General features: G+C 41.4%; 1 protein-coding gene across 3 annotated transcripts in view; it reads left to right on the plus strand.

Annotated features, from left to right (window-relative positions):
• Positions 1-23,628, plus strand: part of DAAM1 (dishevelled associated activator of morphogenesis 1) — a 180,656-nt gene extending 157,028 nt beyond the window's left edge. For all 3 annotated transcript variants that reach the window (XM_061182617.1, XM_061182618.1, XM_061182619.1), the window contains 8 exons: positions 23-129; positions 1,938-2,026; positions 2,879-3,047; positions 6,775-6,882; positions 8,870-8,930; positions 19,295-19,426; positions 22,105-22,275; positions 23,271-23,628. In XM_061182617.1, coding sequence (XP_061038600.1) covers positions 23-129; positions 1,938-2,026; positions 2,879-3,047; positions 6,775-6,882; positions 8,870-8,930; positions 19,295-19,426; positions 22,105-22,275; positions 23,271-23,480 — 1,047 coding nt within the window. In that variant the 3' untranslated portion in view covers positions 23,481-23,628. The remainder of the gene's footprint in view (positions 1-22; positions 130-1,937; positions 2,027-2,878; positions 3,048-6,774; positions 6,883-8,869; positions 8,931-19,294; positions 19,427-22,104; positions 22,276-23,270) is intronic.
• Positions 23,629-25,843: the final 2,215 nt, after the last annotated feature.

Consider the following 25,843-nt stretch of genomic DNA (forward strand, 5'->3'; position numbering starts at 1 on the left):
AATATTTGCATGTACTTTTTAGCTCTTGAAATTTGTTCCTGAAAAAGGTGACATTGATCTGTTGGAGGAACATAAACATGAACTGGATCGGATGGCCAAGGCTGACAGATTCCTTTTCGAGATGAGCAGGTGAGTTTGAAAATGTTTAAAGAGCAAAGATGCCCCTGGCCTTTCTAAGGAAGTGAATCTTTTGATTCCTGTTGAATTATCTGGGCCAGTTAACCTGCCTTAACTTGAAGCCTTTTTAAATCCCCAAATCTCCTCAAGTCTGAGTTGTGTGGAACTTGATTGTTTTGTTTATGTGAGTTCTCGCCCATGGGTGAGCCAGGGTCAGAGTTTCTTCACAGTTATCTCTATTTCTGGGCCTCTTTGGCTCATGTACTTTGACCTAATCAAGTCGTAACTTTTCTGGGCTCCAGTCAGTGTCATTCTCCTCAGCACTGTGATCCCTTGGGATTCTAGCTCACTCCTCCTTATACCTCAACATCTCAAGGTTGTTGTAATATAGAAAAAAATGGGCAGACTCAGAGGTATCAACGTAGAGCCCACATAACGAAATAGCCAGGGTCTGGATGTCAAATCACGACACACGCAGACATCACTAATCAGTCGTGGCACTCTTCCCACGGAACCGTGTCAAACTTTCTCAACCCTTCTCCAGAAAGCCCCGCAGCAGCTGCCACTCTGTAATTGAGTTTGGCATGTGAGCTGAGTTGCTTTGCCATCCCAGGCCTAGCGAATTGATTCTGCATTAGACAAGGACCAGTGATCCTGAAACTCTCAGTCAACCCCAGGGCAGAGCTCCTCCCCTGAGTGCCAATGACCTACATGGTGGCCAAGGTGAACATGCCACTCTACATTTCTGCCACATCTGGACTTATTTTTGTTGTTTCACCTCAACTTGCCATTTTGTATACTACTGTAGAACAAAGGATGGTTTTGAAATTTTGACACGTGTGCCCAGCAACCCTTTGTGTGGACAAATACATGACCACCTGCAATAACTGCCCCTTAGTAACTGTCTAGATCTTTGCATGCATCTTAATCCTGCTATCAGCCCTGCCAGGAGGGCTGTCAGGCAGGGAGGTATTCTCTGCCAGCAACTGGAGGAGTTAAGGTTCCTGCCCAAGGTCACCTAATAAGAGCAGAACCTGGCCTGCATCTGTCTGATCATATGGTATAGTTTTGGATGAGGGCTGATCGCTAGTCCTACTGGACTGAAGTTTCCACCAGAGAGCAGGTTAGGCAGCGATTTCAGAAGGCCTGGGCAAGTATGCCCACCCTCACCCGCTCAGAAACACCAAGCAGCCTGTCTTGGTGGTGATCACAAGCCAGTTCCCTGTTATCTCTAGTCGCTAGTCGCTATCCTGGAAGGCAGAGCTTTCCAGCCCTGAGGGGTGCAGCTAGGGACCTAACTGTGAAGAAAGAGGAAGGTTTGGGGATGTGAGTGGGGAGAGGGTGGTGTGAGGAGAGAATGCCGGAGACAAGTTTTACCCTACAGTTCTGCAAGGCAGACTTTGTGGCAAGTGAAGTACCACGGGAGGAGTGCAGGCAACTGCCCTTCATTTGCAGCAGAAGCGGGGAGTCTTTACATTTTCCTTTTTATCGCTTTTCTGTTCTCAAGAGCTACTAGGACTCTGAGGAAGTGAAGGGGGCTTTAGTCAACGGCAGTTAGATCTCACTTTCTTTTGGCAATTGCATAAGCTGATTGGAGCTGAGGCCCTGTTGCACTTGCCCGAACACTCCCTGTAGGGCACTGGGAAACGGGCTCTCCAGGTGCAGTTGGCCTCAGGCCCTGTGCTCCTGTCCAGGGGAGGAACTCTGTGTGCGTGTGCGTGTTGGGGTGGGAGTGCTCTAAGGTACCATCACCTCCATATTCATTGAGTGAACGTAGGTGTATTAAGTACATGTTCATTAGTTGATGCTTGCTCTTACAGAATTAATCATTATCAGCAAAGATTGCAGTCACTGTACTTCAAAAAGAAGTTTGCAGAGCGTGTGGCAGAAGTGAAACCCAAAGTAGAAGGTAAAGTCAAGCTGCCCAGACTGGCAATGATGTTCATCTCAAGTGCCCATTTACAAGTGCAATGCAAGTGCATATAGTAAACTGGATCCCTTTGGTGATTTTTTTTTTGCTTGAAATCTGTTGGAATTCTGGCAGATAATTACTTAAGGTCTGTCCTTGGCTTGATGGCCTAGCCTGGGTTCTGGAACTCACAGCACACTCCCTGGACTCCTCTGCAGAACTCGGCTTTTGCTATCTGGGTGTTGGTGAGGAATTTATTTGATCACTACTGGCATTAAACCTACAGTTAGCTTTCTTGTAACGGGGCCTTACTGGATTTTTCTGAGGGAAGATTTGAGGCTGATATATGGTTTGATTTTGAGGCTGTTAAACTTTTAGGTGTTTGAAATGTGGGCAACTGAAGAGCACAGCCACAGAGTGCAGGCTGACTTTGGGATCCTGATGACACCTGCCAGCTGTGACATGTCACACGTTTGCCCAGTTTTTCTATCAGTGGAATTGATCAATTGTCCTGTGATCTGACTCACACCAGGCAAGAAAGGGTTTGCAAAGGAATGTGGAAAATGCAATTGCTGCTCTATATATTCCTAACTGCTTATGGTTGGTGAGTCAGCCAAGAAAAAGACTGAGAAAGGCTAGGATTGTGCACCTATCTCTGGGTCTCTTGAACAACTTGAGCTGGCTCTCCTTGCCCCCTTGCTCTTGGCTTCTGGTAAAGGTGTTCGGAAAGTGCTCCCTGGTAGTCTAACAGCCCTATCTTACATCTTCAGTATCTGTTATCAGGTGTGTGGATTTAGGATGGGTATCATTGAAAAGTCTTGTTGTAATAGTCTTATGTATTTTGTTTTGAAGCAATTCGTTCTGGTTCAGAAGAGGTGTTTAGGAGCAGTGCCCTGAAGCAGTTGCTAGAAGTGGTTTTGGCATTTGGAAATTACATGAATAAAGGCCAAAGAGGCAATGCATATGGATTCAAGATATCCAGCCTAAATAAGATTGCTGACACAAAATCCAGTATTGATAAGTAAGTATGGAAGATCTGGGCGCTTAGGTCGGGGCTCAACTTTGTACCCTCTGGTCCTCCTGGGCCTCCTTATCCCGAAGTGTCTGGTCTGCACTTCTCCTTCTCCCGCTCTTTCCTTCTCCATTGACTCCCCCCTTCCTGTCTCATGACCACACGTATCCCCAAGTTCCCACTGGGCCAGTTATCCTTCATTTTCATTCCACAAAGATATCATCTAGTCCAAGTTTTTTGTGTTTGGGGTTTTCTCGGGTAAACTTATTACAGTGTAATACACGAAAGACAAGTTCACTCACCGTAAAGGTACAGCTTGATGACTTTTCACAAATTGAACACATCTGTATAACTAGTGTCCAGTTCAAGAAACAGAACCTTACCAACATCCTAGTAGCCTCCTTACGACCTCACCTAATTGCTACTCCTCCACAGAGATAAAAAACTGACAGCTGATGATAGAATGTGAAGTGTGTTGTCTTTTTAGGTTATGGTTTCCTTGGTACCTGGAAGCTAGCAGCTATATGAAAAAATGACAGTGTATAAATGCATTTTGGCTGTTGGTATTCAGCTGCTCATCCCAAGACTCATTAAAATGCTTCCTAGAAAGTGTGTTTTAGGTGAACAGATTCCTGTTAGAGACACTAGATGGTGAAAATGTGCTAGTGTCATTTCCAGGTAAGGGCATTAGGCGTATTAACTCTAGCTTCCCTGAGAGCTGTGTTTCCCCCTGACTTGGAAGGAATTTGTTTCTAAGGTAAACTTCTCTGTAACCCGAATTATTTTTAGAAGTATAGGCTGTTCACCTTAATTATTCCCAACCAGTGAGACTTTTTACTCTATATTTTCTATAGGGTTAACGAAGCATAGCATTATGGCAACCCTGAATCCATCATATAAGAAACAAGCAGTGTGTTCAGTTGTGGGCTAAACCTTATTTTTGCATTGTGTAGAAATAGATTAACAAAGCACAGCTGATAGTTCTATCAACACCACCTTATTTTTTTTTGAATTTTATTATTTTTTATACAGCAGGTTCTTATTAGTTATCTATTTTATACACATCAGTGTATATATGTCAATTCCAATCGCCCAATTCATCACACCACCACCCCCCACCCCCACCCCCACTTTCCCCCCTTGGTGTCCATACGTTTGTTCTCTACATCCGTGTCTCACTTTCTGCCCTGCAAACCGGTTCACCTGTACCATTTTTCTAGATTCCACATATATGTATTAATATATGATATTTGTTTTTCTCTTTCTTACTTCACTCTGTATGACAGTCTCTAGGTCCATCTGCGTCTCTACAAATGACCCAATTTCGTTCCTTTTTATGGCTGAGTAATATTCCATTGTATATACGTACCACATCTTCTTTATCCATTCGTCTGTCGATGGGCATTTAGGTTGCTTCCATGACCTGGCTATTGTAAATAGTGCTGCAGTGAACATTGGGGTGCATGTGTCTTTTTGAATTATGGTTTTCTCTGAACACCACCTTATTTTTAATGCAAGCACTTGATCCTTTCAGAGCCCGTTCACATTTGATTGTCACAACAACCTGTGAAGTCCCCAGGCCAAGTGTTGTATCGCCTGTTGTCAGATAAAGAAACTGAGGCAGGGTCAGGTGGCTCATTTAGCTTGTCTGAGGTCACAACCAGCAAGGTGTTTGGCCTTACAGGTATTTGACAGTTGTTCTAGTGGGCTGCCCACAGCTCTCCTCTACCAACAGACTGATTTTATTTGGAGGTTGCAGTAGGTAACTGCAGCATCTTACTTGCATATAAAGAGCAGCCATCTTTTAAGGAAGGGTATTCTCTTCAACTGGGCTTGCAGGTTGGGGAGGAAGGAAATCCTCACCACCAGTCAGTCCTATTCTCTTTCTCTTTCTCTCTCTCTCTCCCTCCCCTCACTCACACACACTCACACACACACATTTGCCCCCCACCTTCCAACTTACTGATAAGCTGGCACTTACTACATGATTATCTGCTAGTTAATGATATAAAATTTTTCCAATGCACAATAAGCCTTTTCAAAACAATAAATTAAAAACTTTTCTGATCTTCTTCTTTTCCCTCTTCACTCTGCATTAAAGGCTTGTTTCTGGTAATGACCAGAGAGTAGTCAAATGTGAGGCTGTTTAGTTGTTGTTTTTATTATTAAGGAATTTATATTCACTCATATGAGGTGTTATTTGGATAGCAAACAAATGTGGTTTGCTGTCCAAATGTGATCTTGTTTTAAGTCTTTCTACACTAAAAAAGGCATATATGGTTAATTAAATAAATTTCTCTGACTAACAAAGCATTTCTCTGAAATAATGAAGGAAAATGGCATTACTCTTTCTCGCGATGGTCGCTGGGATTTTGCCTCCATGCAGCCGGCACATGGCAGACACATAGATTCTGTGAAAGGCAAAATTGAAGTGGAACAATACAGCTGAACACCTGCAAAATAAGTGGCCAGAACTATTAGCCACTGTTTTACTTTGCTGAGCAATGGTTTTCTAATTATTAGTGCAAGAAAAATAAGGGGAAATTTTTTTCCGTGTGGGCTGACTCAGAGGAATAGGATTGCATTGACTTCTAGGAAGCTGCAAGGGTAACCAGAAATGGTTTGCATTGCTATGGGGAAAAAATTGTTTGGCAGCTCTGCTTTACTTTTGTTGGGGGAGGGTGGGTACTTAGCCTTGTGAATTAGCAAACTGCCTAAAAATTATGGAAATGTTTTTAAAGAAATGCATTTGTGTCCTCCTGATTATGCTAACTTTCAGTAGCGTAAGTGGTTCTTGATCTTGGCTGTTAGTCTCAGTGGGGAGTTTTAAAAAATACCCACACCTGGTCCCACCTCATTCCAATGACTGAATCTCTGGTTGGCCCAGGCATCTGGGGTCCAGGTGATTGTAATGTGCATCAGAGTCGGGGACCAGGGGACCAGACTACCACAGCGTGGCCTCATAGATAGTGTTATCAGATGCCCGCATTTTCAACCCAGGTCAGTCAGGGTTCAGCCCTGTCACCACCAAAGAGGGAGCTGGTTGTGCAGTTAGGAGCTGAAGTGTTGCTAAAATTAGGCTGCGAGGGTATCATATCCATGATGGCACAGTCCTGGCCCATTTCCAGGCCCTGCCCTGAAATAGGGGGCATTCTAACTTTCCAGCCATCCTTTGCTCCCACAGCAAAACAAATGAGTCAGAAGGGAAAAATGTTATCACCCAGTGGAAAGAAACCCTTAAATGAGAATTGTCAGTAATTTTCATCAGTGAGTTGCTGCTCTGTACTTTCAGACTTGAAAATTAGCTGTCCTCTCTAGTGGATTAAACATCCCTCACTCCCCACCCCACCCTGCTTGTTAGGAATTTGCAGGGAAGGCCTTGTCTTTGGGTGGATGCACTGTGAAGGGATGTCCCCTTTGGCAATGGTTCAGACTCATTTCCATCACCCATCGCATTACACAAATTTTGAAGGATCCCCATTATGGGCCAAAAACGTAATTCTTATCCCCTGCCCTTCTCTTTCAGAAGATGTGTGCTTCTTTTGACATATATTTTTGTAAATCCCATGAAGGCTCTCCTCTTCTCCCTTTCTCTTAAGAATGCCTGCCTTTCAGGAACCTACACATTTTGAAAGTAATGCAGGGGTATAGCACTCTTGTGGAAGGAATCACTTGAATATACAAATCATATGCAGATATTAACCATGTTTAATACTCTCTCCTTCTGTAATTGTAGGAACATTACACTTTTGCACTATCTAATAACTATTGTGGAAAATAAATACCCCAAGGTTCTCAATCTAAATGAGGAGCTGCGGGACATTCCTCAAGCAGCAAAAGTAAAGTAAGTACTTAGAGTGAATTGTTTCAGTTTTTTTAATCCGTTGGACTGTGGTTTAGCCGTTGAGATAGTTAGCGTTGCATGAAGAGGGTCCTTCTGTTTGCTTTCCCCTGAACAGTGTATGAAGTAAAGTTTGAATCATATCCAAGTCACTCAGATGTGTTACATGAGTTTGAATATACGGTTAACTCTTGAACGGGGGAGTTAAGGGTGCCGACACCCCCCGAATCCCCACTGCACAGCTGAAAATCCAACATACAACTTCATAGCTGACCCTTCCTGTGTGGGGTTCCTCAATACCCGTGGTCCCACATCTGAGGATTCAGTCAACCACAGATCATGTAGTACATAATTATTGAAAAAAAATCTGCATATAAGTGGACCCGCACAGTTCACACCTGTGTTGTTCAAGGGTCACTGTATACTTGTTCTAGCTGTTTCGGAATATTCCTGGATGCAGTTTCTAACTTCTACAAAACCTAATTTTCTGAGTTACGAAGAGTCTAGGGAAGCAGTGTGGTTTCACTAGTAGTTGGAAAGGGTGGTTCTCTTAAAATACAGGTGGGAGCACCCTTAGTTAAATGAGGATATGAGGATACGTCGTTAAGCAAATGGAAGTCCTGCAGGTCAGGGTGTTGCTAGTAATTTTCCCATGTGTACACACTCCCAGAAACCAAGCAACCTTTGAATAGAAAGCAGTCTTTATGCAAATGAAGGAACTAAAAATAAAATGGAAAGTCACTAAACTTTCCCCACAAACTTCACACCACTTTTCAGAGACCTCTTTAGGGGCAGGCACTTTTCCTTGCTGTTCTTCCTGCTTCCTTTTGCCCCCACCCCGCCTTTTTTAAAATTTTATTTATTTATTTATTTTTGGCTGCGTTGGGTCTTGGTCGTCCTGCGCAGGCTTTCTCTAGTTGTGGCGATAGGGGACTACCCTTCGTTGCGGTGCGCGGGCTTCTCATTGTGGTGGCTTCTCTTGTTGCAGAGCACGGGCTCTAGGCACGCAGGCTTCAGTAGTTGTGGCACGCGGGCTCAGTAGTTGTGGCTCGCAGCCTCTAGAGCACAGGCTCAGTAGTTGTGGCGCACGGGCTTAGTTGCTCTGCAGCATGCGGGATCTTCCCTGACCAGGGCTCGAACCCGTGTCCCCTGCATTGGCAGGCGGATTCTTAACCACTGTGCCACCAGGGAAATACCCCCCTCCCCTTTTTTAAAAACATATTTAAACTGCATCTTTTTGCAGTGATTTTAAAAAGCCTGACAAGCAGGCTAATTTTTTCCCTCTGTAGAGTTTGGTAGAAATGTTCCATATAAGACATGAAATTAAAATGTTGACGTAAATGAAGTGTCAGTGAATTTGTTTACATGTGAATTCTCTGCGAGAATTAAGTTGTAATCTCTAATGTTTAAAAGCTGTCAAATAAAAAGCATTATGGGAGAAGCCCAGGAAACTTTCTCTGTTTAAAAAAAAAAAAAAAGGTCAATGAAAATGAAAACTAATTAGTAAAACTTTAAGAACAATCATTGTTGATTGAAATGTAGGCCATCACCTTATAATATTCATACTACCAGAGCATTCATGAAAAGCAGTATAATAATAATGAAGAGCACAACACACACGATTGTGGATCAGCTGTTTCTTTTCCTTGTCCAAAGGGAGCCACACATGGCAAGAAATTCATTTCCACACAGTAATTTGCTTAAGTGAGATTTTTGTGAGATTGAAACATGACATATTTCTATTCTGCCCTTTTTAACCTATAAATATACCTGCTGGCTGTGGAAAACCAAAAAAAAAACATAATTCCATACCTAAATTTCATAAGTTTAAAATGTTGCTTTCTGTGAGATCTGAACACTGAAGGGAATTTTAAACATTTAAAATGAAGTAGTGTGGACTTCCAAGCATGAAATATTTAAACTCATCATATATTTAATACAATAAGTATAAGTCCCACGTTGGTTACTAAAATGTTGCCATTTACAACAGCATGACTGAGCTGGACAAAGAAATAAGCACCTTGAGAAGTGGCCTGAAAGCAGTAGAGATGGTGAGTATGTTTCCTGTTCTAATTCCCGGTCCCTTCACTTTCTCTGGTGCTGGTGATGGCGTCCAGCGGAGGAGTTGCTGGTTGCCTTGGCATGCTCATATGCTCAGGATAAACATTTATTGTTTAAAAAAAAGAAAAAAAAATGCATTAAACGAAGAAGCAAAGGCAGGCTGTGTTTAGCCTGGCGATGCAGTGGCAGGCAGCAGGATGTCATGGGGGCATCACGGGAGCAGGAACTGGGAAATTGGACCCAGAGTTCCACCACTTTCCTACCTGTGAGGCAGAACTCATGAAAGTGGATTGGCTAGAGAGTCTTCAAGGTCTTCTCGGTGTTTCTGTTCTTTTTATAAATGATGTTTACTCTCAGAGCAATGGAACTTCTCTGTTGTCTTTGAGTCGGTCCCTTGGGGAGTATTTTTTGAGCACGTTGGGGGTACAGTCCATTCGCAGGGCGAGGGGATCACGATGACTCAGAATCCTTACCCTCCAGGTGTTACAGTGGCCAGGAGCAGTCAGTCCAGTTCACCTCCTAAGTGATGACAAAGGTGCCTTGAGGAGGATCGGGATTTAGGTTAGCCCGAGGCTTCGGGAATGGCTGGCGTGTGTGAGAGGAAGCTTCTCCTCTGGACGAGATGAACTTTGAGCTGTGGCTTAGAAGGAGGGTAGGGTGAACTTAGGTACAGAGGAGGGAGGCTGTCCCAGCTATACGAGATGACCTGGGCCCGGGCTCCATGGAAGGAAAGCAGGTCAGGGTGCCGGAGGCAGAGGAGCCGGTGGAACTAACCGTGAGGGCGCCGTGCCCCGTGGGTACTGCACGAGGGCTGCTGACAGGGCGGGGGTGGGTCGGGGGAGAAGCCTCGCTCGGGAGAGCAGAACTCTGGCCTGGCACTTGGTGAAGGAGGCTGGTCTGCAGGCAGCTCGGGAAGGTGTCCCACAGATCACTTATTAGTAACGCTAGGAGGACCCTCCTCCTTTTTTTAAAATAAATTTATCTATTTATTTTTTATTTTGTTTGCATTGGGTCTTCGTTGCCGCTTGCCGGCTTTCTCTAGTTGAGGCGCGCAGGCTTCTCAGTGCGGTGGCTTATCTTGTTGCGGAGCATGGGCTTTAAGTGCGCGGGCTTCAGTAGTTGCAGCACCCGGGCTTCAGTGGTTGCGGCACGCGGGCTTCAGTAGTTGTGGCTCGTTGGTTTAGTTGCTCCACGGCATGTGGGATCTTCCCGGACCAGGGCTCGAACCCGTGTCCCCTGCGTTGGCAGGCGGATTCTTAACCACTGAGCCGCCAGGGAGGTCCCACCTCCTCCTTCTTATAATCGTAAAACTGTGCCATAGAAAGTAGTTGACTTCATTAAAGAAATAGCTCTAATAAAAATTAGAGTCACAGTGTCTAACCTTTTCTATTTTTAATAAATTAAGGAGCATGTAAGGTTTTCTTTTTTTCCTTATTTTGGGGGAGGGGGGTAGGGGTGGGTCGCTGTTTAAAAAGAGCAGGAGATATTCTTTTTTCCAGCCCCTGTGGGCTGAGAGACTGTGAGTGCGCGTGGAGGACGGTCCTCGGCTTTCAGAGGCCAAACTGGATAAGGGCAGTTTGGGACGAGGCTTGTGTTACAGCCTTCACTCTGCGGCCATTACCTCCCAGTGGAAAGCTTTCTTGAGACTAGCATGGCAGTGACTGACAGTCCTAAAGCCTGACAATGGAGGCTCTGACCCCTGCATCTGAGCTAGTTCAGAGCAAGGCATGAGAGAGGGGTCCCAAGGAAGTTATGTGTTTGGGGGGTTTATTAAAGGTGGTGTTGCTGAAATCTCTCCAGCCCCTGGGTCACGTACAACGTAACACACTCTTCACAGGAAAGGGGCTACAGAGGCCTCCCCCTCCCTCTGGCAGCTTAAATGTTAAGAGGAAGGAAATATTGGGAGGCAGACTTGAAATCCGTCCAAACATTCATGTGTCCCAGTTGTGCTTTGCACAAATCAATTACATTGCTTGGAGGTATCAAAGACAGAATTCTTATGGAATTATACTTTCATGAAACACTTTAAAATTGCTTTCACATCTCTGTACCTCACACACATACATACACTCCCTTTCCAGGTCAGAGAACTAGGATTGTGGCAATTTCTTTTAATCAGAGCAAGTCTCATGATTTATAAGAGTTTCCGCTTCTTTTCTTTCATTTGATTCCCATGATGATGTGTATATTGCCCTCCTTTATTTATTTATTTATTTGTTTGTTTTTAAACATCTTTATTGGAGTATAATTGCTTTACAATGGTGTGTTAGTTTCTGCTTTACAAAAAAGTGAATCAGTTATACATATACATATGTTCCCATATCTCTTCCCTCTTGCGTCTCCCTCCCTCCCACCCTCCCTATCCCACGCCTCTAGGTGGTCACAAAGCACCGAGCTGATCTCCCTGTGCTATGTGGCTGCTTCCCACTAGCTATCTATTTTACGTTTGGTAGTGTATATATGTCCATGCCACTCTCTCACTTTGTCCCAGCTTACCCTCCCCCTCCCCATATCCTCAAGTCCATTCTCTAGTAAGTCTGTGTCTTTATTCCCGACTTGCCCCTAGGTGGTTCATGACCTTTTTTTTTTTCCCCTTAGATTCCATATATATGTGTTAGCATACGGTATTTGTTTTTCTTTTTCTGACTTACTTCACTCTGTGTGACAGACTCTAGGTCCATCCACCTCACTACAAATAACTCAATTTCGTTTCTTTTTATGGCTGAGTAATATTCCATTGTATATATGTGCCACATCTTCTTTATCCACTCATCTGTCGATGGACACTTAGGTTGCTCCCATGTCCTGGCTATTGTAAATAGAGCAGCAATGAACATTTTGGTACATGACTCTTTTTGAATTATGGTTTTCTCAGGGTATACGCCCAGTAGTGGGATTGCTGGGTCGTATGGTAGTTCTATTTTTAGTTTTTTAAGGAACCTCCATACTGTTCTCCATACTGGCTGTATCAATTTACATTCCCACCAACAGTGCAAGAGGGTTCCCTTTTCTCCACACCCTCTCCAGCATTTATTGTTTGTAGATTTTTTGATGATGGCCATTCTGACCAGTGTGAGATGATATCTCATTGTAGTTTTGATTTGCATTTCTCTAATGATTAATGATGTTGAGCATTCTTTCATGTGTTTGTTGGCAATCTGTATATCTTCTTTGGAGAAATGTCTATTTAGGTCTTCTGCCCATTTTTGGATTGGGTTGTTTGTTTTTTTGATATTGAGCTGCATGAGCTGCTTGTAAAGTTTGGAGATTAATCCTTTGTCAGTTGCTTCATTTGCAAATATTTCCTCCCGTTCTGAGGGTTGTCTTTTGGTCTTGTTTATGGTTTCCTTTGCTGTGCAAAAGCTTTTAAGTTTCATTAGGTCCCATTTGTTTATTTGTGTTTTTATTTCCATTTCTCTAGGAAGTGGGTCAAAAAAGATCTTGCTGTGATTTATGTCATAGAGTGTTCTGCCTATGTTTTCCTCTAAGAGTTTGATAGTGTCTGGCCTTACATTTAGGTCTTTAATCCATTTTGAGTTTATTTTTGTGTATGGTGTTAGGGAGTGTTCTAATTTCATTCTTTTACATGTACCTGTCCAGTTTTCCCAGCACCACTTATTGAAGAGGCTGTCTTTTCTCAACTGTATATTCTTGCCTCCTTTATCAAAGATAAGGTGATCATATGTGCGTGGGTTTATCTCTGGGCTTTCTATCCTGTTCCATTGATCTATATTTCTGTTTTTGTGTCAGTACCATACTGTCTTCATTACTGTATCTTTGTAGTATAGTCTGAAGTCAGGGTGCCTGATTCCTCCAGCTCCGTTTGTTTCCTCAAGATTGCTTTGGCTATTCGGGGTCTTTTGTGTTTCCATACAAATTGTGAACTTTTTTGTTCTAGTTCTGTGAAAAATGCCATTGGTAGTTTGATAGGGATTGCACTGAATCTGTAGATTGCTTTGGGTAGTAGAGTCATTTTCACAATGTTGATTCTTCCAATCCAAGAATATGGTATATCTCTCCACCTATTTGTATCATCTTTAATTTCTTTCATCAGTGTCTTATAATTTTCTGCATACAGGTCTTTTGTCTCCTTAGGCAGGTTTATTCCTAGATATTTTATGTTTTGTTGCAATGGTAAATGGGAGTGTTTTCTTAATTTCACTTTCAGATTTTTCATCATTAGTGTGTAGGAATGCTAGAGATTTCTGTGCATTAATTTTGTATCCCGCTACTCTACCAAATTCATTGATTAGCTCTAGTAGTTTTCTGGTAGCATCTTTAGGATTCTCTATGTATAGTATCATGTCATCTGCAAACAGTGACAGCTTTACTTCTTCTTTTCTGATTTGGATTCCTTTTCTTTCTTTTTCTTCTCTGATTGCTGTGGCTAAAACTTCCAAAACAATGTTGAATAATAGTGGTGAGAGTGGGCAACCTTGTCTTGTTCCTGATCTTAGTGGAAATGGTTTCAGTTTTTCACCATTGAGGACGATGTTGGCTGTGGGTTTGTCATATATGGCCTTTATTATGTTGAGGAAAGTTCCCTCTATGCCTACTTTCTGCAGGGTTTTTATCATAAATGGGTGTTGACTTTGTCAAAAGCTTTCTCTGAATCGATGATCATATGGTTTTTATTCTTCAATTTGTTAATATGGTGTATCACATTGATTGTTTTGCATATATTGAAGAATCGTTGCATTCCTGGGATAAACCCCACTTGATCATGGTGTTTGATCCTTTTACTGTGCTGTTGGATTCTGTTTGCTCGTATTTTGTTGAGGATTTTTGTATCTATGTTCATCAGTGATATTGGCCTGTAGTTTTCTTTTTTGTGGCATCTTTGTCTGGTTTTGGTATCAGGGTGATGGTGGCCTTGTAGAATGAGTTTGGGAGTGTTCCACCCTCTGCTATATTTTGGAAGAGTTTGAGAAGGATAGTTGTTAGCTTGTCTCTAAATGATTGATAGAATTCACCTGTGAAGCCATCTGTCCTGGGCTTTTGTTTGTTGCAAGATTTTTAATCACAGTCTCAATTTCAGTGCTTGTGATTGGTCTGTTCATATTTTCTATTTCTTCCTGGTTCAGTCTCAGAAGGTTGTGCTTTTCTAAGAATTTGTCCATTTCTTCCAGGTTGTCCATTTTATTGGCATATAGTTGCTTGTAGTAATCTCTCATGATCCTTTGTATTTCTGCAGTGCCAGTTGTTACTTCTCCTTTTTCATTTCTAATTCTATTGATTTGAGTCTTCTCCCTTGTTTTCTTGATGAGTCTGGCTAATGGTTTATCAATTTTGTTTATCTTCTCAAAGAACCAGCTTTTAGTTTTATTGATCTTTGGTATCGTTTCCTTCATTTCTTTTTCATTTATTTCTGATCTGATCTTTATGATTTCTTTCCTTCTGCTAACTTTGGGGGTTTTTTGTTCTTCCTTCTCTAATTGCTTTAGGTGTAAGGTTAGGTTGTTTATTTGAGATGTTTCTTGTTTCTAAGGTAGGATTGTATGGCTATAAACTTCCCCCTTAGAACTGCTTTTGCTGCATCCCATAGGTTTTGGGTCATCGTGTTTTCATTGTCATTTGTTTCTAGGTATTTTTTGATTTCCTCTTTGATTTCTTCAGTGATCTCTTGATTATTAAGTAGTGTATTGTTTAGCCTCCATGTGCTTTTATTTTTTACAGATTTTTTCCTGTATTCGATACCTAGTCTCATAGTGTTGTGGTCGGAATAGATACTTGATATGATTTCAATTTTCTTAAATTTACCAAGGCTTGATTTGTGACCCAAGATATGATCTATCCTGGAGAATGTTCCATGAGCACTTGAGAAGAATGTGTATTCTGTTGTTTTTGGATGGAATGTCCTATAAATATCAATTAAGTCCATCTTGTTTAATGTATCATTTAAAGCTTGTGTTTCCTTATTTATTTTCATTTTGGATGATCTGTCCATTGGTGAAAGTGGGGTGTTAAAGTCCCCTACTATGATTGTGTTACTGTCGATTTCCCCTTTTATGGCTGTTAGTATTTGCCTTATGTATTGAGGTGCTCCTATGTTGGGTGCATAAATATTTACAATTGTTATATCTTCTTCTTGGATTGATCCCTTGATCATTATGTAGTGTCCTTCTTTGTCTCTTGTAATAGTCTTTATTTTAAAGTCTGTTTTGTCTGATATGAGAATTGCTACTCCAGCTTTCTTCTGATTTACATTTGATTGGAATATCATTTTCCATCGCCTGACTTTCAGTCTGTATGTGTCCCTAGGTCTGAAGTGGGTCTCTTGTAGACAGCATATATACAGGTATTGTTTTTGTATCCATTCAGCCAGTTTGTGTCTTTTGGTTGGAGCATTTAATCCATTTACATTTAAGGTAATTATCAATATGTATGTTCCTATTCCCAGTTTCTTAATTGTTTTGGGTTTGTTATTGTAGGTCTTTTCCTTCTGTTGTGTTCCCTGCCTAGAGAATTCCCTTTAGCATTTGTTGTAAAGCTGGTTTGGTGGTGCTGAATTCTCTTAGCTTTTGCTTGTCTGTAAAGGTTTTAATTTCTCCTTCAAATCTGAATGAGATCCTTCCTGGGTAGAGTAATCTTGGTTGCACGTTTTTCTCCTTCATCACTTTAAATATGTCCTGCCACTCCCTTCTGGCTTGCAGAGTTTCTGCTGAAACATCAGCTGTTAAACTTGTGGGGATTCCCTTGTGTGTTATTTGTTGTTTTTCCCTTGCTGCTTTTAATATTTTTTCTTTGTATTTAGTTTTTGATAGTTTGATTAATATGTGTCTTAGCATGTTTCTCCTTGGATTTATCCTGTATGGGGCTCTCTGTGCTTCCTGGGCTTGATTAACTATTTCCTTTCCCACATTAGGGAAGTTTTCAACTATAATCTCTTCAAATATTTTCTCAGACCCTTTCTTTTTCTCTTCTTCTTCTGGGACCCCTATAATTCGAATGTTGGTGTGTTTAATGTTTTCCCAGAGGTCTCTGAGACTGTCCTCAATTCTTTTCATTCTTTTTTCTTTATTCTGCTCTGCAGTAGTTATTTCTACTACTTTATCTTCCAGGTCACTTATCCGTTCTTCTGCCTCAGGTATTCTGCTATTGATCCCTTCTAGAGAATTTTTAATTTCATTTATTGTGTTGTTCATCATTGTTTGTTTGCTCTTTAGTTCTTTTAGGTCCTTGTTAAACGTTTCTTGTATTTATTCTAGTTCCAAGATTTTGGATCATCTTTACTATCATTATTCTGAATTCTTTTTTAGGTAGGCTGCCTATTTCCTCTTCATTTGTTAGGTCTGGTGGGTTTTTACCTTGCTCCTTCATCTGCTGTGTGTTTTTCTGTCTTCTCATTTTGCTTAACTTACTGTGTTTGGGCTCTCCTTTCCGCAGGCTGCAGGTTCATAGTTCCCATTGTTTTTGGTGTCTGCCCCCAGTGGGTTGTGTAGGCTTCCTGGTGGAGGGGACTAGTGCCTGTGTTCTGGTGTATGAGGCTGGATCTTTTCTCTCTGGTGGGCATGTCCACATCTGGTGGTGTGTTTTGGGGTGTCTGTGGCCTTATTATGATTTTAGGCAGCTTCTTTGCTAATGGATGGGGCTGTGTTCCTGTCTTGCTAGTTGTTTGGCATAGGTTGTCCAGCACTGTAGCTTGCTGGTCATTGAGTGAAGCTGTGTCTTGGCATTGAGATCGAGATCTCTGGGAGATTTTCGCTGTTTGATATTACATGGAGCTGGGAGGTCTCTGTGGACCAGTGTTCTGAAGTTGGCTCTCCCACCTCAGAGGCACAGCTGTGACGCCTGGCTGGAGCACCAAGAGCCTTTCATCCACACGGCTCAGAATAAAAGGGAGAAAGTAGAAAGAGAGAAAGAAAAAGAAAGGAAGGAAGGAAGGAAGGAAGAAAGGAAGAAGGAAGGAAGGAAGGAGATAAAATAAAATAAAATGAACTTATTAAAATAAAAAATAATTATTAAATAAATTTTTAAAAGTTAAAAAAAAAAACGGACGGACAGAACCCTAAGACAAATGGTAAAAGCAAAGCTATACAGACAAAAATCACACACAGAAGCATACACATACACACTCACAAAAAGAGAAAAAGGGGGAAAAAAATATATCTTTTGCTCGCAAAGCCCACCTCTTCAATTTGGGATGATTCGTTGTCTATTCAGGTATTCCACAGATGCAGGATACATCAAGTTGATTGTGGAGATTTAATCCGCTGCTCCTGAGGCTGCTGGGAGAAATTTTCCTTTCTCTACTTTCTTCGTACAGCTTCCGGGGTTCAGCTTTGGATTTGGACCCGCCTCTGCGTGTAGGTCACCTGAGGGCGTCTGTTCTTTGCTCAGAAAGGACGGGGTTAAAGGAGCAGCTGCTTCGGGGGCTCTGGCTCACTCAGGCCAGGGGGAGGGAGGGATACGGATGCGGGGCGAGTCTGCGGCAGCAGAGGCCCACATGGTGTTGCAGCAGCCTGAGGCGCGCCGTGCGTTCTCCCGGGGAAGTTGTCCCTGGATCACAGGAGCCTGGCCGTGGCGGGCTGCACTGGCTCCCGGGAGGGGAGGTGTGGATAGTGACCTGTGCTCGCACACAGGCTTCTTGGTGGCGGCAGCAGCAGCCTTAGCGTCTCATGCCCGTCTCTGGGGTCCGCGCTGATAGCCGCGGCTCACGCCCGTGTCTGGAGCTCCTTTAAGCGGCGCTCTGAATCCCCTCTCCTCACGCACCAGGAAACAAAGAGGGAAGAAAAAGTCTCTTGCCTCTTCGGCAGCTCCAGACTTTTTCCCGGACTCCCTCCCGGCTAGCTGTGGCGCACTAGCCCCCTTCAGGCTGTGTTCACGCCGCCAACCCCAGTCCTCTCCCTGCGATCCGACCTCCGAAGCCCGAGCCTCAGCTCCCAGCCCCCGCCTGCCCCGGCGGGTGAGCAGACAAGCCTCTCGGGCTGGTGGGTGCTGGTCGGCACCGATCCTCTGTGTGGGAATCTGTCTGCTTTGCCCTCCGCACCCCTGTGGCTGCGCTCTCCTCCGTGGCTCCGAAGCTTCCCCCCCACCGGCCCCCCCATCTCTGCCCGCGAAGGGGCTCCTAGTGTGTGGAAACCTTTCCTCCTTCACAGCTCCCTCCCAGAGGTGCAGGTCCTGTCCCTATTCTTTTGTCTGTTTTTTCTTTTTTCTTTTGCCCTACCCAGGTATGTGGGGAGTTTCTTGCCTTTTGGGAGGTCTGAGGTCTTCTGCCGGCGTTCAGTAGGTGTTCTGTAGGAGCTGTTCCACGTGTAGATGTATTTCTCATGTATTTGTGGGGAGGAAGGTGATCTCTGCGTCTTACTCTTCCGCCATCTTGAAGCTCCCTGCCCTCCTTTTATGAGTGAAGAAACTAAGGCCCAGGCTACTTGCCATGGATAAGTACCAAATCAGTGGTAGAACTGAATCAGAACCCCTAGCCTGTGACCTCTACCGCCCTGCTTGTTAGAATCTCTGCCAAAGCAGGTATGGAAGAAAATAGAGATCCAGATTAGGTCAGTAGGTACACAGAATAGTTGTCACTGAGACCCTGGAGTCAGGCAGACGTGAGTTCAAATTTTGGTTCTATCATCACTTATCAGCTACTTGACTTGGAGCAAAGAATTTAATACCTCTGAACCTCAATTTATGTGTCTGTACAATTGGGATAATAATGCCTCACTCATAGAGGCTTTGTGGGATGAAATAAGAATGCATCTGGCAATGGTTGAAATTATTATTGAAATTGATTTGAATAATCTGCGTTCATCACCATGGTAATGGAGAATATGGATGATTAATGAGACACTAATACTCCTACCTGTCTGCTCACAACATCCAAATGGTATGGATGAGAAGAAAAATGGCGTTATGGTGCCAAACGCTACAGTTGAAATTCTACTGACCTAGATATCACAGTTTAGGAAATAAGTAGACTTGGCAGAGACGGAGAGAAGGAAAAAATCAAAAGTACCAGAGATCTGAGCACAGAATATCAACAATCAAATTCTCTTGCTTTCAGTCACACACCTTTTGAATCCAATTTGCTCTCCATTATTTGTTTAACTTCTGTTAATTTTATCCAAATGCTAATCTCCTTACATTCTAAAGCCAGTATACAAAATCACACCAATAAAGTACTCAGGTGACTGGTTAAATTGCATTTTGCAACTGTGTGTGGGCACATGGGCTTGGCTCTGGCAGGGTTGGTGGAAGGGCAGGGGGAACTGGACTATCATAAAACGTTTGTTTTACACTAGTTTTGATGGGTTTGCCATTCTGACTTATTAAATTTGAGGCATAAGGAAAATGAGACAAAGGGGTGTCTGTGTTTGAAGTCTACCATTGACATTATCCATTTCCTATGTTTAAGGAGCTGGAATATCAGAAGTCTCAGCCCTCACGGCCTGGAGATAAGTTTGTGTCTGTTGTCAGCCAGTTCATCACCGTAGCCAGCTTCAGCTTCTCTGACGTTGAAGATCTTCTAGCAGAAGCTAAAGACCTGGTAAATTTCCCCTTGCGCACTGAATGTTGCTTGACAGAGCTGGTACTTTCAGATATTATAAGTATACTTTCATTTCTAGGGCTGTGATCAGTTGAAACACATGCTCTCTAACTGGCCTTTAGGTTAGTAAGACCTTGAAGTATCTGAATGGTGTAAAACAAGTAAATACTTTGACAGTTTTAAATACTTTGATAGTTTTTCTCTTGATTGTTATTGGATCAAAGTAATTATCTCTGGGAAACAGAAAAGAGTAGATTATGAAAACCAAGGGCAGGATGAAATGTGAGATCAAGGTATGACTGAGGCCTTGTGCTTCAGAAACTTGTAAGATGCTCACCTGAGATAGAGACTTAGGAGGGCAGGATATTCCCTCTTTAAATCTCTAGAAGAACTTACTAAATGATAGGCACTTTAATTCAGAGCCTCATTGCAAAAGGCATATTTTTAATAAGACTTTTTTAAAAAATGAATTTTGCTATTACAAAATCTTGTTTTCCTGTAAGGGAAGAGTTTTCATTGGCAAATAACCAACAAACACCTTAAAATCCCCCTGCCCCATCTCTCTGTCTCTGTCTCTCTCTGGTTATTTCCTCTTCCAAAATTCATACACATTCATATACATGTGCACATTCTCTTATCCCCGTCTCATTGTTAACAAATGTCATTAAGCTGCTATCCACCCTACTGAGTTCCTCCACACTGCCCATCTCTCAGTTGTGACAACACTCTTTTGCTTTAACTTGACTCTTTCCTTTGAAACTTGAGTAATGAATCTCATTTTTCTGTGGTCCCCTGTTCAGTTGTAGATACGGATGATTGTATATGTAAGTGTACACACATACCCGTTAAAGTTCAGAAGTAGACTGTGTTAAGATACACTAGCTAATCTCAACATGAAACCCCACCTCCAATGTTATTAAATAAGTGGAAGACAAGGTATGTTTGAATGTCCGCTGTTAGAGGTCCAGCCCCTGGTACCCCTGATTGAAATCAGTGAACTGATGTCAGCAGCCTCCCCTGTGATGGCCCCCACCTCAATCCAGGCAATACAGTACCTACTTCATCACGGGCTCAAACATTTTTCTAAGAATCAACTGAATAGTTAATTTTTGATTTATATACACTCTACTTTTTTTCAATTTTAGTGTGGGAACTTTAGTCTGGGACTAGTTTTGTTCAGATTTCTAAGACTAAAATATACATGACTTCATCATCACTAGAATTCCTAGATAAAAAGATCATTCAGGATGGCTTTGAAGTGCCTGAACTTGAATGTTTTAGAAACTCAATTGTAGGCTATCTGTTGCTGTTTTGTTCATACCAGAACTTTTAGAAATTAGCTTATAAAACCATGGAGCAACTGAAGCGCTGCATGTGGTGTATGAAGAATGTCGTATTTTTCCCTAAAGAGCTTAGTTTCTAATAAAATATTTCCAAATAAGTAAAAGATTGAGAACGCCTCGATGAAGAGAAAAATGGTAAAAAAGCATTATTATAAATTTAAAGATATGAAATATATATATAAAACAATTGAAAATTGTCTTATTTAAGAATAAATGTTGAAAATATTTCCTTTACAGAGATGGGATTGCCAAAATGTCAGGAAAACGTAACAATATACTGAAGACAAGTAGTGCAAGAAAGATAAAAGCAATTAGACCATGAAGTATTTATGCCGTCCTCCCCAACCTAAGAGTTTCAAACTGTGAAGAAAATGAAAGACCTGGAAATTTTGAAGTAGTTGATTAGGCATAGGGAGTAAGAATTTGTTTGACCTTGAAGTTAGAAACACCGTCTGTTGTACCTTAGACGTGATAGCATTAGATCCTTACAGAAGGAGATATAGTTCTAAAAAACAACTTGACTGGCATTGAACAGTATTTGGATGGTCATAATAATGCTAAGACACTTGAAAGCATACTGTCTCGAGTTGTGAAGATAACAACCAGAAGACCTAAAAACAGAAATGTTAAACTAAAAAGACTGGCTGTGCTATTTTGTTACCCTATATATGTTTTAATTTAATTTTTAAAAATTCACCCTTAATATTTTGCATTTTATCTGTTTTTAAAAGATTTGGCTTGAAAGGGGTTCTAAAACAAAGGATTTAGAATAAAATTGTATTCTCAGTTATGAATTTTGGGTTGCCTTAATGATTCCATAATCAGTGAGTGTTTTCTAATTGAGGCCCAGGAAGTACAGTAATACCAATATTATTTATGATTAGTAAAAGCAGCTAAGAAACACTGTATCCTATTTGCTTTTGATACTAACCACATGGCACCAATAAATGATACTAAACTACTTCAAAGAAAAGTTAAAAGTCCAAGTTTCCTTACCCCTGCTGAGTTTGCTCTCAGTTTTATGTCCTGAGTGCTCTGCCCTGTGATATTCTGCTTTCTTGTTTTTACCACTGTTTAGTTAATAAAGAGTCATAGGATGTAATCATAGATGTTAAGCTGAAATGAGGTGGACAAGGATAAATGGTTTCGCAAGTCATGGAGTATTAACACTTTTTCCTTTAGAAGCGATTGATAGACATGTTCAGCAGCCGAAGATAAATCCAGCGAGTTATATTTGACTCAATTTGACCTTTAGCCCCTTGAGAGAGATTGATATTTATGTGATCATGGCATTCTCTTGGAAGACTGAACTTCTTAAAACTTTCTTTTTTCCAGTTTACTAAAGCAGTGAAACACTTTGGGGAAGAGGCTGGCAAAATACAGCCAGATGAGTTCTTTGGCATTTTTGATCAGTTTCTTCAGGCTGTGTCAGAAGCCAAACAAGAGAATGAAAACATGAGAAAGAAGAAGGAGGAAGAAGAGCGCCGAGCTCGAATGGAGGCTCAGGTAAGTGGGTGGCCAGTGCCACCCCCGGAAAGTTCTGCTGCTGCATCTCCTTGGTTTTCAGGAAGCGCTCTGCCATGCTGGCAAGAAGGAGGGCGTCAAAGTCCTCTCTAGAAGGCTGCTGGGAGTTTCAATCGGTTGAAAGTTTCTCTTGGGCAATGTGGCAGTCTATATCCAAAGCCTAAAAAAATATATCCCCTTCCTTTGATCTGGAGTTCCACTTCTTAGAAATCATTCTAAAGAAATAATCATACATGCGCACAAGGAGAGCAGCAGTCTTTATGATGAGCCCTAACCTGGAACAACCTAAACGTTTACCGACTGGGCATTAGTTCTAAATGATGTAATAGCTACATAGTGGACTGTTTATGCAGTCCTTAAAAGTCATGTCTTTAAAGAATATTTAATGATGTGAGAAAGCTTAGATAACAATGGTTATCTCTTGATAAACAAAAGGGGAAAAAATTATCCTTAATTCTTTAAGGATATCTAAATTTTCTATAATGTGTGTGTATTATTTGGCTCTTAATAATAGTAACTTTTGCATAGCAGGTTCCAGGCATCCACAGTAGATACAGGCTTAGCCTTTGATGTCAGGAACATGGCCTAATGAGCATTTGCTTTAGTGTCTCTATACCATCAAAGAAACCAATATTTGGGGTCTATTTAATAGTGATAACTTTCTTATTCCATCATAGAAATATGAGTAGCCTTAATTGCTCTCTTTTTAACTAGAATATCATGGGGTTTACCCAGATTCTAGACGGCAAGAGTCTAATCACGAAGTGGTGGTCATTTTTTTCATTGTTCCTTGCTTCTCTGATGAGCCCTCATGTCCCAGTCATGCTCTCTCATGACATCCAAGGGGGCTGGCAGCTGTCAACAAACGTGGCTCAGTGTGACTGACGCACCATCATGTTCCACAGAATTCATCTCCACTCAATACAAAATACAATATTATTTTGACACTTCTCTAAGAGGTCACTTTCCATTTGCAGCTCAAGGAACAACGTGAAAGGGAACGGAAAATGAGGAAAGCAAAAGAGAACAGTGAAGAAGGTGGAGAGTTTGATGACCTGGTTTCCGCTTTGCGCTCAGGAGAAGTGTTTGACAAAGACCTTTCTAAACTGAAACGGAATCGCAAGCGCATTACCAACCAGATGACGGACAGCAGCCGGGAGAGACCGGTCACAAAACTTAATTTCTAATTTCCCTTGAATACTTTTTTAGAAAGCTCATTAGCGGCCCTTTGAAGTGACTAGAACTTTTCATTACACTGCCTTGCAATCCAAACAGTGGCAATTTCTCCTTTCATCTGCGAGTGAATGCGTGAATGTGTGTGTATGTAAATGTATGTGTGTGTATATATGAAGAAATGTATATAGAAATCTGAGAGTTGTCTGGAGACCTATATGTTTGGGTAAAAAAAAAAAAAAATCTATGTTTATGTATGTGCTCAGAACCCATTTGTGTATGCATTCATATTGAGTGTGGCTCATCTTCTTCCCCTGAACACCATGACTGTTCAGAAGCACAATACTATCTCCTCAAAGAGATACAGAGACATTCCCTAGAGTAAAAAGAAAAACAAAAGAAAAAAAATAAATAAAGCTTGAGAAATATTTTATGGTTTCCAAGCTTGATATACTTTGAAATTATTTTCACCGGTGAAACTGGTGTTGGAAAAATATAGATTTAAAATGGTTTTTGATAGTTGACAGTATGATGTTGGTGCATCGCATCAGTAGTTGATAGGACCAGCTTAGAATTTCTGACATTGGTGTGGGGATGTAGTTTGTAAATGTTTATTGAGAACATCTGGCACAATCTGAATTATGTAGAATGTCAATCAATCAGAGTTCTTTTATACGTTTAAAACTTGGACATCAATTTTTTCCCCCCTAATTTCATCGAGTTCTCTGCCAAGCACTCTTGATGATTTCTTTACATTGCTTTTGGAAAGAACACTATCTATCTAAATGCAATCCATGCTCTTGTTAAAGAACAAAATTACCATAATGTGCTTGTTTTCCTAACAATATAGACCTATAAACTTCTTTAAAAATAAAATTTCCCACCCAAGACCTACAAGGAGGAATTCTCTGAAGGGATAAAAATTATTTTAAAAAAAATTTTATGGGGTGCATTTTTTTTTTTTGGTATTTTCTGTTTTGTAGGACAAGCTGCATCTTCTGTAAATATAGGTCTGGACTAAAGGACATTTAGTGAATGCACAAAATGTCAACACCACCAACAGAGATGCCAAGAGCTATTTATCTCTAAGTATGTTTGATGTGGTTTGCTGTTTATATGTTGTCATTTTAAATTGTGTGTCAGTAATGCTACCTGTAAAATTTCAGTCCAAAAGATAAAGCTCTCAGGGAGAAATGAATAAAAACAATGAACATTAGAAAATAAAATATAGATGCTTACCATTAACCTACCAACTCTTAATATCCTTAAATTATATGATATATAAAGAGGACTGTTACTTTTTTTTTTTTTGCTTTGCTTTATTTATTAGTAGTTGGGGAGGGGAGCTAAGGTTCTCTGTTTTCTTTCCATTGATCCTGTTGTGGTTGGGTTTCCTGTGGAGAGAGTAGTTTGTCCTATTGCACTAGAACGTTATTTACTCACTGAATTGAGTTTTTCAGTCAATTAACAAATATTTATTGAAACACCTACTATGTGCCAGGCATAGTAGGGCTACAGTGGTAAGCAAGACAGAGCCCCTGCCCCAAAGGAGCTTATGCTCTAATGGGGACAGTTAAGGGGCAAACAGAATACTGATGCGTGCGCTGTACAGGAATCGTGCTATTTAAAAATAATTTGTATAAACTATAATGCCTAGCGCAGATGGCAAGGTCTCTGCACTACATGAAAGCTGTGAAATAGTGCTCTAAGAGTTGGCAAGAGCCATGGTTTTACGTTTTTTCCCCCCCTCACTGCAAACTTAGCAACTTTCTACACATTATATGGATGACTCTAGCAAATAAAACAGTCACAAATACACAGCAGACGTCGCGCTCCCCCAGCTCCTATGTACCAAGGTCTGCAAGTACACCACATTAAAGGTGCAGACGAGACTTTGCTCAAAAAGGCTTGGCGGTGAGGAGGAGTGGGATGTGCTAGTGGGTTTGTCTATTCCTTAACTAAAGTGCCTCTATATATATTCCTTTCTATTTAGAGCAGGGGAAATTTGATCTGGCTCAAGTTTGGAACTGTCTTTTGAAAATGGCTTTGTTTTACAGTTTAAGGAATGGACAAGTGGAGGGAGAGTCACATAAAGGAGCAAGTTTGTGTAGCATGTTCCTCTCGCCCTTTTTCATCATCCTCATTTTGATATGGCCATCCTGGTAGGCCTTCTTTGCCATTTCCATTTTTCGTTTCTTTCCCCGAAAGCTGTGTGCAGGTAATTCCATGTGCCATTGTTGAAAAAAAAACCTACTTTTTAGATTGGTGCTGGTGTAAGTAGCCACTTTTTCCTCTCTTGGATGTGTATTTTAAAAGTTTTTTGTTTGTTTGTTTTTTTAAATTAATGCCAAAAAGAAAAAGCATTATAATTTGTAAA

Source organism: Eubalaena glacialis, chromosome 2 (assembly GCF_028564815.1).
Source record: "Eubalaena glacialis isolate mEubGla1 chromosome 2, mEubGla1.1.hap2.+ XY, whole genome shotgun sequence".
Taxonomy (NCBI): domain Eukaryota; kingdom Metazoa; phylum Chordata; class Mammalia; order Artiodactyla; family Balaenidae; genus Eubalaena; species Eubalaena glacialis.